Raw genomic sequence first — 17,507 nt, forward strand, 5'->3', positions numbered from 1 at the left:
TTCAATGGATCAGAACTTTTTACAAAAATACTAATTGTTGTATTATGAACAATGGTCATTGTTCAGAATTCTTTGAAGTTTAGCGCGGTGTGAGACAGGGTGACCCTTTGAGTCCATATATATTTATACTATGTGTAGAAATATTAAGTTCAGCCTTAAAAATTAATCCAAATATAAATGGAATTACTATAAATAACTCAGAATATTTAATCAATCAGTTTGCAGATGATACATCCTTTACTTTAAGTGATAACCCATTGTCCCTAGAAACCACACTTAATATTTTGGAAGATTTTGGAAAAGTATCAGGACTTAAAATAAATTTTGACAAAACCCAGGCAATATGGATTGGGGCTAGACGGGGTTGTGGGTTGGAACTTCTACCTGAAAGAAATTTGTTATGGAACCATCAAAGTATTTTTAAACTTTTGGGAATTACTTACAATTTCCAAAAAGAGAACATTTTTGAAGATAATTACTATGAAAAATTGAGAGCAGTGCAAAAATTACTAAAAGATTGGTCATTTAGAAATTTATCCTACATAGGAAAAATTATTATTATAAAAACATTAGCCTTACCTATTTTTATTCAGACATTAACTGTCCTTGCTGACCCTCCTTTACATATAATTAAGGAATTACAAAAATGTTTCTTTACCTTTCTATGGGAGGGAAAACCAGATACAATAAAGAGAAATATTATGTACAGTGATTATAAAAATGGGGTGTTGCATTTTCCACATATTTTGACTTTTTGTCACTCACTTAAGATGTCTTGGATCAAAAAAAAATTTGATACCTCAAACCACTCAGCTTGGAAAACATTACTTATAGATAAACTAGAATTGGTTGGAGGTGTAAATATTTTTAAAATGACAAGGTTAGGATTAACTGAGATATCAAAAATGTTTAATACTTTTTGGAGTGAAGTATTTACAGCTTGATAGATTACTATGGTGTGATTAATGCCATTCCAAGGAACTGGAAAGTAATTCTGCAGAATGTAAATGTTCAAGTACCTATGGTAAATGTTCAATATAGGTTAATTGATTACCTTAATACACATGACAAAGTCACAGAGTACTTCTATCAAATTTTTATTAAATCTGTTTCTGAGAAACCTACAAATAGTCAAAGAAAATGGCAAGAAAACTTTAATACTGACATTAGTGAAGACACTTGGGAGTTAATTTATTTAATATCAAGGGAGATAACTGATGATACAAAACTTCTAACTTTTCAGTATAAAATATTACAAAGGATATTGTATACAAATACAAAGTTAATGAAATGGAAACTTGCAGAAACCGAAAGATGCACATTCTGTAAAAATGAAAGAGAAACGATTATACACCTATTTTGGGAATGTAATGTTGTTAAAACACTTTGGTTTTGGTTAATAGAATTATTAGAAAACAAACACCAATTGTCTTTACCTAGAAATCCAGAAGTCTTTGTTCTTGGTGTAGTAGAAATAGAACACAGATATGAAATCAATTTTTTAATGCTTCTTATGAAATACTTTATATTTTTGTGTAAATTAAAAAATAAAACTAACTATTTCTGAATGCAAGAAATATATTTCTTAATATAAAAAAATAGAGGACATTGGGTTATATAGATACTGCCTTAGAAAACAAGAATTATTCAAAACAAATGGATCTTTATTAATCAGTTAATAAATTAGTGAATTATCGTATTCCAACGTATTGTTAACACAGTGTCAACAAGTATGTACTTTTTTGTTTTCATATGCACTGTAATATTTTATATTATATGCATTAATTTTAGATACAAGTACAATGTATGACGTGTAGTTATGCATGTGATGTGATTGATGTAAGTGACTATTGATAAAAACCTGAATAAAAAAAATAAATAACGTTGAGATACCCTTTGATGACCGTGAGGCAATTTGATCATAGAGGGTTGCAATGCGTTTATGTAAACCTTGATAGAATTACAAGCACAAATGTTCATGAAAGTCATTAGATATATAATACTTTATACCAGATAAGGTTCTCATATCACGCGATAAAGCTGTAAACACATGTACATGATAAACAGCAAACGACACAGTTTGTGGGAACCTATTTCACAGCGTGCGCGTCGAGTAAACTAATACAGGTGTGACCAGGTAAGATTTGTAATCACGCCTTCGATAAGGAAAACCCGTCACACCAATCGGGAACCCTCGGCACTTTCCGCAAGCGAGAAAACACCTCGGGAGTATTAGGCGGAGTAATACAGCCAAATTTTGTCCAAAAAGGCCTTCCGGTGGAAGGATCAACAAGTTAGTCGCCGGTTTTCATTTTCCAATATGGCTGACTTTTTTACTTGTATAGAGTTTGCAAAAACGCATCTTAATTTCAAGCACGAGTTGAAGGAAAAACAGGTACAGACGCTCCAGAATCTCTATGAGGGACGTGATGTTATAAGTGTGCTTCCTACTGGTTACGGAAAAAGTATTATTTTTCAGTTATTGCCATGGTTGTTCCAGCGAAAATATGACTCCTCTACACCATGCATAGTATTAGTCATTTGCCCCTTAAACAGTATCATGGAGGACCAAGTGATGGGGTTAAGGGAAAGGGGGATATCAGCGTGTTATATCTTTGGATCCGTTGGCAAGACATTTATGACGAAGGCTGGGTTTGACTATGACAGTTCCGAGGACGAAGACGAATCAGCATGGACAATAAAAGACGTCTCATTCAAAGACATATCCGACGGGAAATATAATATAATATATGCCCACCCAGAATCTGCCCTCTGCAAGAAGATGTACTCTGTCTTCAGATCAGCCCTATATCAAACCAAGATATGTTGTGTAGTTATAGATGAAGTCCACATGGTCTCAGAATGGTAGGTGTCATTATTAGACGAACACTGTGATCATCAAATTGTTTTCAAGGGTCATTTTCCAAATGTTTTCCCAAGTCAGTGAGTCATACAATGTAAAATTAACTATTTCTAGAAATTCTATGGGTCCTTTCAACTTTTTATGAGTACAGGATTCGGAATGCACATGTAGATCTATCACTGATATTAGTTAAGCCTTGCCAACTGGAGGTCTACTGATAATATGTAAACATAACTTTAATTTATACTATATTATTGATTTCCATAAAAAATAACAAAGTTCATATATCTTATACCAAAATGAAGCTAAGGTCATTCCCTTTCCGGCGATTTATTCGTGATATTAATGTTGTGATTAGAACAGCTAGAAGTTTTGTAACCCTAGTGAATACTAGCTGCAAATATACCTCTCGGCTAGAAAGAACTTCTCTTAGGCTGGATTGGTTGAGCGTCAGACTAGTAAGGCAGTTGTCCCGGGTTCAATACCCAGCGGAGGCAGTAAAATAGTACTTGTTTAATTTCATTAGCTCTGCTACAGTTATTGATTCACCTGTACCTTTTTCTCCCTATAACATTACTTATCCCAAGCCCTTCAGACCTTCAATCAGCATGTCCTAATTCTATTGTTAGAAACAAAGTGATGTCACTGTGAAAAGTCTTATCAAACAGCTCCAGTGCACAAATCTATCTACCAGGTCAGGATAAAGAAACCACAACTTTGGTAGACTACATAAACTAGCTTATATAATTATCTTGTATATGCCAGTTTCAGTATCGATTTGTTACTTGAAAAGGGCAAAAATAGAAACATTTGATTTTGAATTCCCCCATGAATAGATAAATACTGTTTTGATATGTAATTTATTAAAAGTAATAAGACCTTGCACAGTTTAATCTATTGGAACACATCAGTTTCATAGGTACATGACCTGTATCTCCCCCCAACCCCCCCGATTTTACCCCATATAATTATCCCCACGTTTGCAGGGAATATTAAATTTAGCTCCGTCTGCTGAATATGTTTTTCCAGGCTATAACTTCCAAACCATTCAACTCAACTCAAGAGATCTATGTCTATGTACTTTTGTGGATTTGTATGGAGACAAAGAGATTTCTGAAAAAACAACACTATATAATTTTGCAGTGTGATATTAGTTTTATCAAAAGATTGATATTAATGAAGTGAAGATTACTTTTTTTTGCTAAATTGGCATAAAATCCAATGCATAATTTGACATAACATAAATGTTTATGATATATACAATGCATCATGATCACTATCCCCATATATAAGAAAAGCTTTTGTCTTTTATTTGCATTTTGGTCTTTGACTTCTATAGGTTGCGTATTAATAGATTACTAAGTTTACTAAAAAGTTTACTACGATACATGCTTATGGTATTTATCTGTAAAACAATGATACATATATAATACTAATGCAATCACACTCACCATCAAGTAGTACATCGAATATCATTCTTCCATTAAAAAAATATGAACAATTTACTAAATCATTATGACACAGTTGTCAAGGCTTTCAAAATAAAACATATGTATTCTTCAAACAAACAATTTGTGAGGTTCGTTAGATTTGACCTTTCAATTTCACAGTAATAACCAATTTTTGCCAGAATCACATATTCCATTGACCATTCCTGATGTTGTTAATTTGTAACTTTTTATGTCTTGGACATATTTTCTGTGTAGATTGTCTTTAAAATAGAACAATTGTATCAATTTTGAAACCATGACTGTTTTGGTTTGACCATGCCATTGGTCATCAGGTTCGAGTCCTGAGAGTCATTCTTTCTGGTCCATTTGTTCTGTTTTTCAAAAAAACTGAATTCAACTGTAATCTTAATCAGTAATTATTTCAAACCTTTTTCAAAGAAACATATGGGTATGAGTAAGGTTGAAACCCTCATTCTCAGTAGAATATGTATTTACATGATTCTTAATGTTAATTCCAAATTGCTTAAGAAATTATTTTCATTTGACAATATCAAATAAATGTATTGTTTATATTTCAGTTTTTGTAAAATATATATCTCTGTTCCACAAAAAATATATATTTAATCTAGATTGATTGCATACATTTACAGGGGAGAAGAGTTCAGACCAAAGTTTAAGAAGTTAGGAGATTTGACCTGCCTCTTTGACAACTGTGCACATCTTGCTGTTACTGCTACATCTTCCCCATCTTCTATTCTTGATCTCTCAAAGACACTCCAGTACAAAAACCATGTGATTGTGACTGTGAATCCTGACAGACCAAACATTTATATAGACAAAAAACCCCGCCTTCCAAACTCTAACAAGACCGACAAATACGATGAACTAATCGACCCTTTGGCACAGGAACTGAAAATCAAGCTTCGAGACTTCCCTGTTACTGTTTTGTATGTAGAAAGTTTAGATGCACTTGGCTATTATTATCAGTATCTAAATTATACTTTGAAAGAACTTCAGTATCATCCAACCTCTGACAAGACACCAGAAGCTAGAATTTTCGCACAGTACCATACAGACTATACACAAAATATGAAAAAACACATCTTACAAGAACTTCGGAAAGACAATCCACATGTGCGTCTTGTTCTGGCCACAGTTGCTTTAGGTATGGGTTTAAATGCCCCAGGTATTACTCGGATAATTCATGCTAGGCCTCCAACAACATTAGAAAAATACTTACAGGAGATAGGAAGGGCTGGGAGGACAGGACAAAAATCTACAGCTATTTTGCATTACAACAAAAGTGACATAGCTAAAAATAAAAGGGCTCTCTCCAGAAATGGCAAAGTTTTGCAATGTTAATGATGGATGTTTGCGACTTGAACTTGTCAAATACTTTGGTTTCCAAACAACAGTGTTTGATGGCCCACTTGAAGAATGCTGTTCAAACTGCCGTCAGTCACTAGTGAATGCTGTTGACAATGTGCATCTCTAAAAAATTAATCTAGAATTCATATGTAACCATGCTTGGAACACTCTACATAAGCCTTTTTCTTGTAGATCAGTTGATGAAATAGTATGAAAGTTTCGGAAAATATTTTAATAATGTCCAACCAAACAACACATCTCTTAGGCTGTTCTATTGGTAATTATCATTAATTTCTTATTCAGGCAATATGTATCTTCAGATAATTAACTTTCTATATGAAATGTAAGCAATGCTCTATGTGCAAATCTAGGTTTTGCAATTACATGTAACTCTAATGAAGTATGGGAATAATTATTTGTCACAAACATCAAATTTCAGTGGTTGTGATCAACATAGTAACTACACATAATGGCTCACAGCTATAATTCACATCAGGAATAACTGAGATATTTATTGATATTGTGAAGAATAGCCTAAAATATCTGTTTTACCATTACTTTCGTAGATACATGTATGATGATGCTACATGAAATAAGATTCTATCCCAATGTGAATTAAAGTGAATTTCTCTTCTATTTTCTTGTTTGAAAAATTGATTTAAATTTTACAACATGGATAAAATTTATACAATTTGACAAATTATGTAGAGTTATATTGTATGGTAAGTTAATAACATACATTATTAATTGACTAATTTGACTCATAACAGCCAGCCTAACATTCGGAAAACTATCTTAGCCTTTGAAACACTCAATAGATGAAGTAACCATCCCACTACAGCTGTATCAACCATCACACTATAGCTGTATCAACCATCACACTATAGCTGTATCAACCATCACACTATAGCTGTATCAACCATCACACTATAGCTTTATCAACCATCACACTATAGCTTTATCAACCATCACACTATAGCTTTATCAACCATCACACTATAGCTGTATCAACCATCACACTATAGCTTTATCAACCATCACACTATAGCTTTATCAACCATCACACTATAGCTTTATCAACCATCACACTATAGCTGTATCAACCATCACACTACATCTGTATTAACCATCACACTACATCTGTATTAACATCACACTACAGCTGTATTAACCATCACACTACAGCTGTATTAACCATCACACTATAACTGTATCAGCCATCACACTATAGCTGTATTAACCATCACACTACATTTGTATTAACATCACACTACAGCTGTATCAACCATCACACTACATCTGTATCAACCATCACACTATAGCTTTATCAACCATCACACTATAGCTTTATCAACCATCACACTACAGCTGTATTAACCATCACACTAGAGGAATATCATATTATTGATGAAGTCAAAATGTTAATTTGGTATGATAAGAGACATCAATATCAAAGATCAGGATATACATTAACACAAGAAAGCTGGTTTATAACATTATTCATTCTCAAAAATGTAAATACATTATTCACTTAATTCATATGTGATCAATAAACCATCTACTTAGCTTAAACGTCTTCTAGTTCATGAGCTGGAAGCTTGAATGTCAGATTATTGTTTATGTTTTCCTAATTCATATAATTTTTGTTTTCCATTGAGTTTTAATTGAATGGTCTCCAGGGGTCGAACCTGGCAACAATCACTTAAAAGTGAATTGTCAGTACCAAACAAACCATGAGCTATCAACAAAACACAAGGAAATCAAAATGAATCAAAATGATAAAAAAAAAAAAAAATCCAAACAAAGAGGCAACATCCAAATACGAAATACGGGCACAATGTATTATGTATGGTGATTTTGAAAGGAAGCCGCTTCTCCTGGAAATATACATAAAATGAACTTAATTAAATCTAAAAACAATAAAGAATAAATCAACAAAATAATCATTCAAATGAAAGTGATTAAACAATTTGTGGATCAGCCCCTCCACTAGTACATTTCTGATTTCTCACATTCTATGGATGCTTTCCAGCTAAATATGGTTGATAGCCTTCTAGTTCCAAAGAAGAAGATGCTTAAGGCAATATGGTCAAATTACCCCTTTTTGGCTCCGCCCCTCAATCCTGGGTGGGGGTGGGGGATTAGTTACTTTATTTGCACCTATTGTTGCCCTGTCCCTCTTGCCCCTGGGAGGTCGATCAGTCTCATTTTTACAATTTTGAATCACCACCAGCCAAGGATGCTTTTAGCCAATTATTATCAAAGTACTATCAGTAGTTAATAAGAAGTAATTTGAAGAAATTGTTGACAAAGACGGACCGATAGCTGAACGATATGGTATAGCTATAGTTCACCTTAAGCTTGGCCCTTCAGACCCGGATGAGTTAATAAAAATTAAAGTTAAAATCTGATTAAACAATGAAACTTCCAAAATAAAGACAATTGTATACATAGAAAGATTTGCTAGGAGAATAAGACTAGGAGTATAGCTAATAGCTTGCATATTTAGTTTTCAATTTGCTTCATTACAAACACTATAAAAATTGTGGATACATACCTCATTGTCTGCATGGTACCGGATTGCAAGTGAAGAATAAATCTTCTGTATTGCACTAGCTTTGTTGTAGCGACTGTGCATGACCATGCCATAAATTGTGGCTATGGTAGCAAATCGACGTTCACTACTTTCTTGTTTGCTAATAGCACTGTTCAATGCAGTAAAAAAAGATGGACATTTTTTCTGCATTTCATTAATGACAATGTGGAAAATACGTTTTTCACAAAGTGAATCAACATCTTTGAAATTAAAAAGAACAGTATCATTAACACAGCTGGACAACTCCTGGTCTATCTTTTTAGATACCTCACTTTCAGTAACAAAAAGAGTTGGATCTAAAGTTGATTCATCAACACTAACAGAACTAGACATTGATTTCTTCGAATAATCATGGTCTGAAAAACAGATACGTTTTCGACTCCTTATAGACAGTGTTTTTAATTTTTCCACAGAGCTAATAATCTGATCAGCTACAGACTGTCTGAGTGCAGATGGTGGAGTTTTTGCTGGTCGCTTTAAATCCCCTTCATGGCCAGTACATAACTTAACAATATTATTTTTGTACAATAAAAAATTATCTAATAAGGTGATACAACTGTTGCAAACAAAATGTTTCTCTAAAATGCCACGACTCAAATGTTGACCAACAAATTGACATAATTTATCAAAGTAATTATTTTCTCTGGCCTTATTTCCAGATAATGGACAAAGTTTCACCTTTGGTATGTTACATACCACACAAGAAATGCTAGACATACTTAAGATCCATTCAAAATTTAAAAAAAGAAAAATCCTAAATCAAAACTAGAATCTACCATATAACTACAGGACTGTATGATAACAGAAACAGAACTAGTATGAGAACTATACAAGTAATTCCAGCATGACTGTTAAAATATTGGCCTAGTGCTACAATGAAATAATTTACTTCTGAGTAAAAGGCGTACCTGGCATTGTGATCAAAATTAGGGAGACTCCCTAAAAATGTGGAAGACTTGACAGGTATGTAAATATAAACAATCTAATGAAAATACAGTAGATCCTCTACTATTACCGGTCCGTAATAAAAGTACATCTCACTGCTTTTACAATATTTATAGCAAAAATCGTGGTAAAATACAATTATCATAGCAAAAATCGTAGTAAAAAACAATTATTAACAGCTATATACAATTGTACCACAATACCGCACTGTACAGATTAAAAAATCTCACAATAACAGCCTACAAGAAAAAATGCTGACCAACACCAATGGGCGCAGCCATCTTGGTATGTAGTCCCTAATATGCTAATGAGATATCTAACATGGCGCTATACCAATCGGGAACCCTCGGCACTTTCCGCAAGCGAGAAAACACCTCGGGAGTATAACGTATAGCGCCATGTTAGATATCTCATTAGCATATTAGGGACTACATACCAAGATGGCTGCGCCCATTGGTGTTGGTCAGCATTTTTTCTTGTAGGCTGTTATTGTGAGATTTTTTAATCTGTACAGTGCGGTATTGTGGTACAATTGTATATAGCTGTTAATATAGCTGTTAATAATTGTTTTTTACTCCGATTTTTGCTATGATAATTGTATTTTACCACGATTTTTGCTATAAATATTGTAAAAGCAGTGAGATGTACTTTTATTACGGACCGGTAATAGTAGAGGATCTACTGTATTTTCATTAGATTGTTTATATTTACATACCTGTCAAGTCTTCCACATTTTTAGGGAGTCTCCCTAATTTTGATCACAATGCCAGGTACGCCTTTTACTCAGAAGTAAATTATTTCATTGCTTTGCTGTTTGTTACACAGGGTGCATTATTTTTAGCACTAGGCCAATATTTTAACAGTCATGCTGGAATTACTTGTATAGTTCTCATACTAGTTCTGTTTCTGTTATCATACAGTCCTGTAGTTATATGGTAGATTCTAGTTTTGATTTAGGATTTTTCTTTTTTTAAATTTTGAATGGATCTTATGTATGTCTAGCATTTCTTGTGTGGTATGTAACATACCAAAGGTGAAACTTTGTCCATTATCTGGAAATAAGGCCAGAGAAAATAATTACTTTGATAAATTATGTCAATTTGTTGGTCAACATTTGAGTCGTGGCATTTTAAAGAAACAATTTGTTTGCAACAGTTGTATCACCTTATTAGATAATTTTTTATTGTACAAAAATAATATTGTTAAGTTATGTACTGGCCATGAAGGGGATTTAAAGCGACCAGCAAAAACTCCACCATCTGCACTCAGACAGTCTGTAGCTGATCAGATTATTAGCTCTGTGGAAAAATTAAAAACACTGTCTATAAGGAGTCGAAAACGTATCTGTTTTTCAGACCATGATTATTCGAAGAAATCAATGTCTAGTTCTGTTAGTGTTGATGAATCAACTTTAGATCCAACTCTTTTTGTTACTGAAAGTGAGGTATCTAAAAAGATAGACCAGGAGTTGTCCAGCTGTGTTAATGATACTGTTCTTTTTAATTTCAAAGATGTTGATTCACTTTGTGAAAAACATATTTTCCACATTGTCATTAATGAAATGCAGAAAAAATGTCCATCTTTTTTTACTGCATTGAACAGTGCTATTAGCAAACAAGAAAGTAGTGAACGTCGATTTGCTACCATAGCCACAATTTATGGCATGGTCATGCACAGTCGCTACAACAAAGCTAGTGCAATACAGAAGATTTATTCTTCACTTGCAATCCGGTACCATGCAGACAATGAGGTATGTATCCACAATTTTTATAGTGTTTGTAATGAAGCAAATTGAAAACTAAATATGCAAGCTATTAGCTATACTCCTAGTCTTATTCTCCTAGCAAATCTTTCTATGTATACAATTGTCTTTATTTTGGAAGTTTCATTGTTTAATCAGATTTTAACTTTAATTTTTATTAACTCATCCGGGTCTGAAGGGCCAAGCTTAAGGTGAACTATAGCTATACCATATCGTTCAGCTATCGGTCCGTCTTTGTCAACAATTTCTTCAAATTACTTCTTATTAACTACTGATAGTACTTTGATAATAATTGGCTAAAAGCATCCTTGGCTGGTGGTGATTCAAAATTGTAAAAATGAGACTGATCGACCTCCCAGGGGCAAGAGGGACAGGGCAACAATAGGTGCAAATAAAGTAACTAATCCCCCACCCCCACCCAGGATTGAGGGGCGGAGCCAAAAAGGGGTAATTGGACCATATTGCCTTAAGCATCTTCTTCTTTGGAACTAGAAGGCTATCAACCATATTTAGCTGGAAAGCATCCATAGAATGTGAGAAATCAGAAATGTACTAGTGGAGGGGCTGATCCACAAATTGTTTAATCACTTTCATTTGAATGATTATTTTGTTGATTTATTCTTTATTGTTTTTAGATTTAATTAAGTTCATTTTATGTATATTTCCAGGAGAAGCGGCTTCCTTTCAAAATCACCATACGTAATACATTGTGCCCGTATTTCGTATTTGGATGTTGCCTCTTTGTTTGGATTTTTTTTTTTTTTTTTATCATTTTGATTCATTTTGATTTCCTTGTGTTTTGTTGATAGCTCATGGTTTGTTTGGTACTGACAATTCACTTTTAAGTGATTGTTGCCAGGTTCGACCCCTGGAGACCATTCAATTAAAACTCAATGGAAAACAAAAATTATATGAATTAGGAAAACATAAACAATAATCTGACATTCAAGCTTCCAGCTCATGAACTAGAAGACGTTTAAGCTAAGTAGATGGTTTATTGATCACATATGAATTAAGTGAATAATGTATTTACATTTTTGAGAATGAATAATGTTATAAACCAGCTTTCTTGTGTTAATGTATATCCTGATCTTTGATATTGATGTCTCTTATCATACCAAATTAACATTTTGACTTCATCAATAATATGATATTCCTCTAGTGTGATGGTTAATACAGCTGTAGTGTGATGGTTGATAAAGCTATAGTGTGATGGTTGATAAAGCTATAGTGTGATGGTTGATACAGATGTAGTGTGATGGTTGATACAGCTGTAGTGTGATGTTAATACAAATGTAGTGTGATGGTTAATACAGCTATAGTGTGATGGCTGATACAGTTATAGTGTGATGGTTAATACAGCTATAGTGTGATGGTTAATACAGCTGTAGTGTGATGGTTAATACAGCTGTAGTGTGATGTTAATACAGATGTAGTGTGATGGTTAATACAGATGTAGTGTGATGGTTGATACAGCTATAGTGTGATGGTTGATAAAGCTATAGTGTGATGGTTGATAAAGCTATAGTGTGATGGTTGATAAAGCTATAGTGTGATGGTTGATACAGCTATAGTGTGATGGTTGATAAAGCTATAGTGTGATGGTTGATAAAGCTATAGTGTGATGGTTGATTCAGCTATAGTGTGATGGTTGATACAGCTATAGTGTGATGGTTGATACAGCTATAGTGTGATGGTTGATACAGCTATAGTGTGATGGTTGATACAGCTGTAGTGGGATGGTTACTTCATCTATTGAGTGTTTCAAAGGCTAAGATAGTTTTCCGAATGTTAGGCTGGCTGTTATGAGTCAAATTAGTCAATTAATAATGTATGTTATTAACTTACCATACAATATAACTCTACATAATTTGTCAAATTGTATAAATTTTATCCATGTTGTAAAATTTAAATCAATTTTTCAAACAAGAAAATAGAAGAGAAATTCACTTTAATTCACATTGGGATAGAATCTTATTTCATGTAGCATCATCATACATGTATCTACGAAAGTAATGGTAAAACAGATATTTTAGGCTATTCTTCACAATATCAATAAATATCTCAGTTATTCCTGATGTGAATTATAGCTGTGAGCCATTATGTGTAGTTACTATGTTGATCACAACCACTGAAATTTGATGTTTGTGACAAATAATTATTCCCATACTTCATTAGAGTTACATGTAATTGCAACCTAGATTTGCACATAGAGCATTGCTTACATTTCATATAGAAAGTTAATTATCTGAAGATACATATTGCCTGAATAAGAAATTAATGATAATTACCAATAGAACAGCCTAAGAGATGTGTTGTTTGGTTGGACATTATTAAAATATTTTCCGAAACTTTCATACTATTTCATCAACTGATCTACAAGAAAAAGGCTTATGTAGAGTGTTCCAAGCATGGTTACATATGAATTCTAGATTAATTTTTTAGAGATGCACATTGTCAACAGCATTCACTAGTGACTGACGGCAGTTTGAACAGCATTCTTCAAGTGGGCCATCAAACACTGTTGTTTGGAAACCAAAGTATTTGACAAGTTCAAGTCGCAAACATCCATCATTAACATTGCAAAACTTTGCCATTTCTGGAGAGAGCCCTTTTCTATTTTTAGCTATGTCACTTTTGTTGTAATGCAAAATAGCTGTAGATTTTTGTCCTGTCCTCCCAGCCCTTCCTATCTCCTGTAAGTATTTTTCTAATGTTGTTGGAGGCCTAGCATGAATTATCCGAGTAATACCTGGGGCATTTAAACCCATACCTAAAGCAACTGTGGCCAGAACAAGACGCACATGTGGATTGTCTTTCCGAAGTTCTTGTAAGATGTGTTTTTTCATATTTTGTGTATAGTCTGTATGGTACTGTGCGAAAATTCTAGCTTCTGGTGTCTTGTCAGAGGTTGGATGATACTGAAGTTCTTTCAAAGTATAATTTAGATACTGATAATAATAGCCAAGTGCATCTAAACTTTCTACATACAAAACAGTAACAGGGAAGTCTCGAAGCTTGATTTTCAGTTCCTGTGCCAAAGGGTCGATTAGTTCATCGTATTTGTCGGTCTTGTTAGAGTTTGGAAGGCGGGGTTTTTTGTCTATATAAATGTTTGGTCTGTCAGGATTCACAGTCACAATCACATGGTTTTTGTACTGGAGTGTCTTTGAGAGATCAAGAATAGAAGATGGGGAAGATGTAGCAGTAACAGCAAGATGTGCACAGTTGTCAAAGAGGCAGGTCAAATCTCCTAACTTCTTAAACTTTGGTCTGAACTCTTCTCCCCTGTAAATGTATGCAATCAATCTAGATTAAATATATATTTTTTGTGGAACAGAGATATATATTTTACAAAAACTGAAATATAAACAATACATTTATTTGATATTGTCAAATGAAAATAATTTCTTAAGCAATTTGGAATTAACATTAAGAATCATGTAAATACATATTCTACTGAGAATGAGGGTTTCAACCTTACTCATACCCATATGTTTCTTTGAAAAAGGTTTGAAATAATTACTGATTAAGATTACAGTTGAATTCAGTTTTTTTGAAAAACAGAACAAATGGACCAGAAAGAATGACTCTCAGGACTCGAACCTGATGACCAATGGCATGGTCAAACCAAAACAGTCATGGTTTCAAAATTGATACAATTGTTCTATTTTAAAGACAATCTACACAGAAAATATGTCCAAGACATAAAAAGTTACAAATTAACAACATCAGGAATGGTCAATGGAATATGTGATTCTGGCAAAAATTGGTTATTACTGTGAAATTGAAAGGTCAAATCTAATGAACCTCACAAATTGTTTGTTTGAAGAATACATATGTTTTATTTTGAAAGCCTTGACAACTGTGTCATAATGATTTAGTAAATTGTTCATATTTTTTTAATGGAAGAATGATATTCGATGTACTACTTGATGGTGAGTGTGATTGCATTAGTATTATATATGTATCATTGTTTTACAGATAAATACCATAAGCATGTATCGTAGTAAACTTTTTAGTAAACTTAGTAATCTATTAATACGCAACCTATAGAAGTCAAAGACCAAAATGCAAATAAAAGACAAAAGCTTTTCTTATATATGGGGATAGTGATCATGATGCATTGTATATATCATAAACATTTATGTTATGTCAAATTATGCATTGGATTTTATGCCAATTTAGCAAAAAAAAGTAATCTTCACTTCATTAATATCAATCTTTTGATAAAACTAATATCACACTGCAAAATTATATAGTGTTGTTTTTTCAGAAATCTCTTTGTCTCCATACAAATCCACAAAAGTACATAGACATAGATCTCTTGAGTTGAGTTGAATGGTTTGGAAGTTATAGCCTGGAAAAACATATTCAGCAGACGGAGCTAAATTTAATATTCCCTGCAAACGTGGGGATAATTATATGGGGTAAAATCGGGGGGGTTGGGGGGAGATACAGGTCATGTACCTATGAAACTGATGTGTTCCAATAGATTAAACTGTGCAAGGTCTTATTACTTTTAATAAATTACATATCAAAACAGTATTTATCTATTCATGGGGGAATTCAAAATCAAATGTTTCTATTTTTGCCCTTTTCAAGTAACAAATCGATACTGAAACTGGCATATATAAGATAATTATATAAGCTAGTTTATGTAGTCTACCAAAGTTGTGGTTTCTTTATCCTGACCTGGTAGATAGATTTGTGCACTGGAGCTGTTTGATAAGACTTTTCACAGTGACATCACTTTGTTTCTAACAATAGAATTAGGACATGCTGATTGAAGGTCTGAAGGGCTTGGGATAAGTAATGTTATAGGGAGAAAAAGGTACAGGTGAATCAATAACTGTAGCAGAGCTAATGAAATTAAACAAGTACTATTTTACTGCCTCCGCTGGGTATTGAACCCGGGACAACTGCCTTACTAGTCTGACGCTCAACCAATCCAGCCTAAGAGAAGTTCTTTCTAGCCGAGAGGTATATTTGCAGCTAGTATTCACTAGGGTTACAAAACTTCTAGCTGTTCTAATCACAACATTAATATCACGAATAAATCGCCGGAAAGGGAATGACCTTAGCTTCATTTTGGTATAAGATATATGAACTTTGTTATTTTTTATGGAAATCAATAATATAGTATAAATTAAAGTTATGTTTACATATTATCAGTAGACCTCCAGTTGGCAAGGCTTAACTAATATCAGTGATAGATCTACATGTGCATTCCGAATCCTGTACTCATAAAAAGTTGAAAGGACCCATAGAATTTCTAGAAATAGTTAATTTTACATTGTATGACTCACTGACTTGGGAAAACATTTGGAAAATGACCCTTGAAAACAATTTGATGATCACAGTGTTCGTCTAATAATGACACCTACCATTCTGAGACCATGTGGACTTCATCTATAACTACACAACATATCTTGGTTTGATATAGGGCTGATCTGAAGACAGAGTACATCTTCTTGCAGAGGGCAGATTCTGGGTGGGCATATATTATATTATATTTCCCGTCGGATATGTCTTTGAATGAGACGTCTTTTATTGTCCATGCTGATTCGTCTTCGTCCTCGGAACTGTCATAGTCAAACCCAGCCTTCGTCATAAATGTCTTGCCAACGGATCCAAAGATATAACACGCTGATATCCCCCTTTCCCTTAACCCCATCACTTGGTCCTCCATGATACTGTTTAAGGGGCAAATGACTAATACTATGCATGGTGTAGAGGAGTCATATTTTCGCTGGAACAACCATGGCAATAACTGAAAAATAATACTTTTTCCGTAACCAGTAGGAAGCACACTTATAACATCACGTCCCTCATAGAGATTCTGGAGCGTCTGTACCTGTTTTTCCTTCAACTCGTGCTTGAAATTAAGATGCGTTTTTGCAAACTCTATACAAGTAAAAAAGTCAGCCATATTGGAAAATGAAAACCGGCGACTAACTTGTTGATCCTTCCACCGGAAGGCCTTTTTGGACAAAATTTGGCTGTATTACTCCGCCTAATACTCCCGAGGTGTTTTCTCGCTTGCGGAAAGTGCCGAGGGTTCCCGATTGTACTCCCGAGGTGTTTTCTCGCTTGCGGAAAGTGCCGAGGGTTCCCGATTGCCCGTCACACCCGACAGACCACACTCTCGCGTGTTGTAAAATCAAACATACAATCAAAGTTAATTATTCCAAAGTTTTTGTAAAAAAAAAATGAAGACATACAGACGACCTTAGAAGCGAAAGGAACGATGTTACCAAATCTCGGGTCTCTGCAAACTCAAAAACAGACGAAGTGAGCATGAAAATGACGGAGCCCATCACGGTGGTGTTAGCTCACCGAATTCAACACTTCAACACTTCAGTTTTATTAAAATTTTTAATTTATATACTAAGATTGTAGTGTAGAGTGAGTAGCCCCTAACATGCCAAAATTATCTGTATTGTTTGCATAAGTGGTAAATAAACTATGTACTGTACTCTGTAATGTGCGTTGGATGTATATAAACTTTGGAATAATTTT

The 17,507-nt window shown here is 33.8% G+C and overlaps 2 protein-coding genes across 2 annotated transcripts; one reads left to right on the forward strand and one right to left on the reverse strand.

The window, feature by feature from the left end:
* Positions 1 to 2,851: 2,851 nt before the first annotated feature.
* LOC132549256 (ATP-dependent DNA helicase RecQ-like) lies at positions 2,852 to 5,809 on the forward strand. The gene is given in 3 exon segments (XM_060213173.1): positions 2,852 to 2,865; positions 4,965 to 5,648; positions 5,650 to 5,809. Coding segments are annotated over 3 exon segments (858 nt in total).
* Positions 5,810 to 13,426: 7,617 nt separating this feature from the next.
* Positions 13,427 to 16,917, reverse strand: LOC132549257 (bifunctional 3'-5' exonuclease/ATP-dependent helicase WRN-like). The gene is made up of 2 exons (XM_060213174.1): positions 16,373 to 16,917; positions 13,427 to 14,273 (listed from the first exon to the last, which is right to left on the reverse strand). Exons 1-2 carry the CDS (start codon positions 16,915 to 16,917, stop codon positions 13,427 to 13,429), a joined length of 1,392 nt encoding a protein of 463 aa, XP_060069157.1.
* Positions 16,918 to 17,507: the final 590 nt, after the last annotated feature.

This window comes from Ylistrum balloti, unplaced genomic scaffold, assembly GCF_031769215.1.
Source record: "Ylistrum balloti isolate Yb309-2 unplaced genomic scaffold, AGI_CSIRO_Ybal_v1 Utg370052, whole genome shotgun sequence".
NCBI lineage: Eukaryota > Metazoa > Mollusca > Bivalvia > Pectinida > Pectinidae > Ylistrum > Ylistrum balloti.

Excerpts from the sequence above, each read along its gene's own strand:
- LOC132549257 (XM_060213174.1), bottom strand. The coding sequence starts at position 16,917 with ATGGCTGACTTTTTTACTTGTATAGAGTTTGCAAAAACGCATCTTAAT. Across the intron at positions 14,274-16,372 it reads GTCCACATGGTCTCAGAATG|GGGAGAAGAGTTCAGACCAA; the intron begins GTAGGTGTCATT and ends ATACATTTACAG.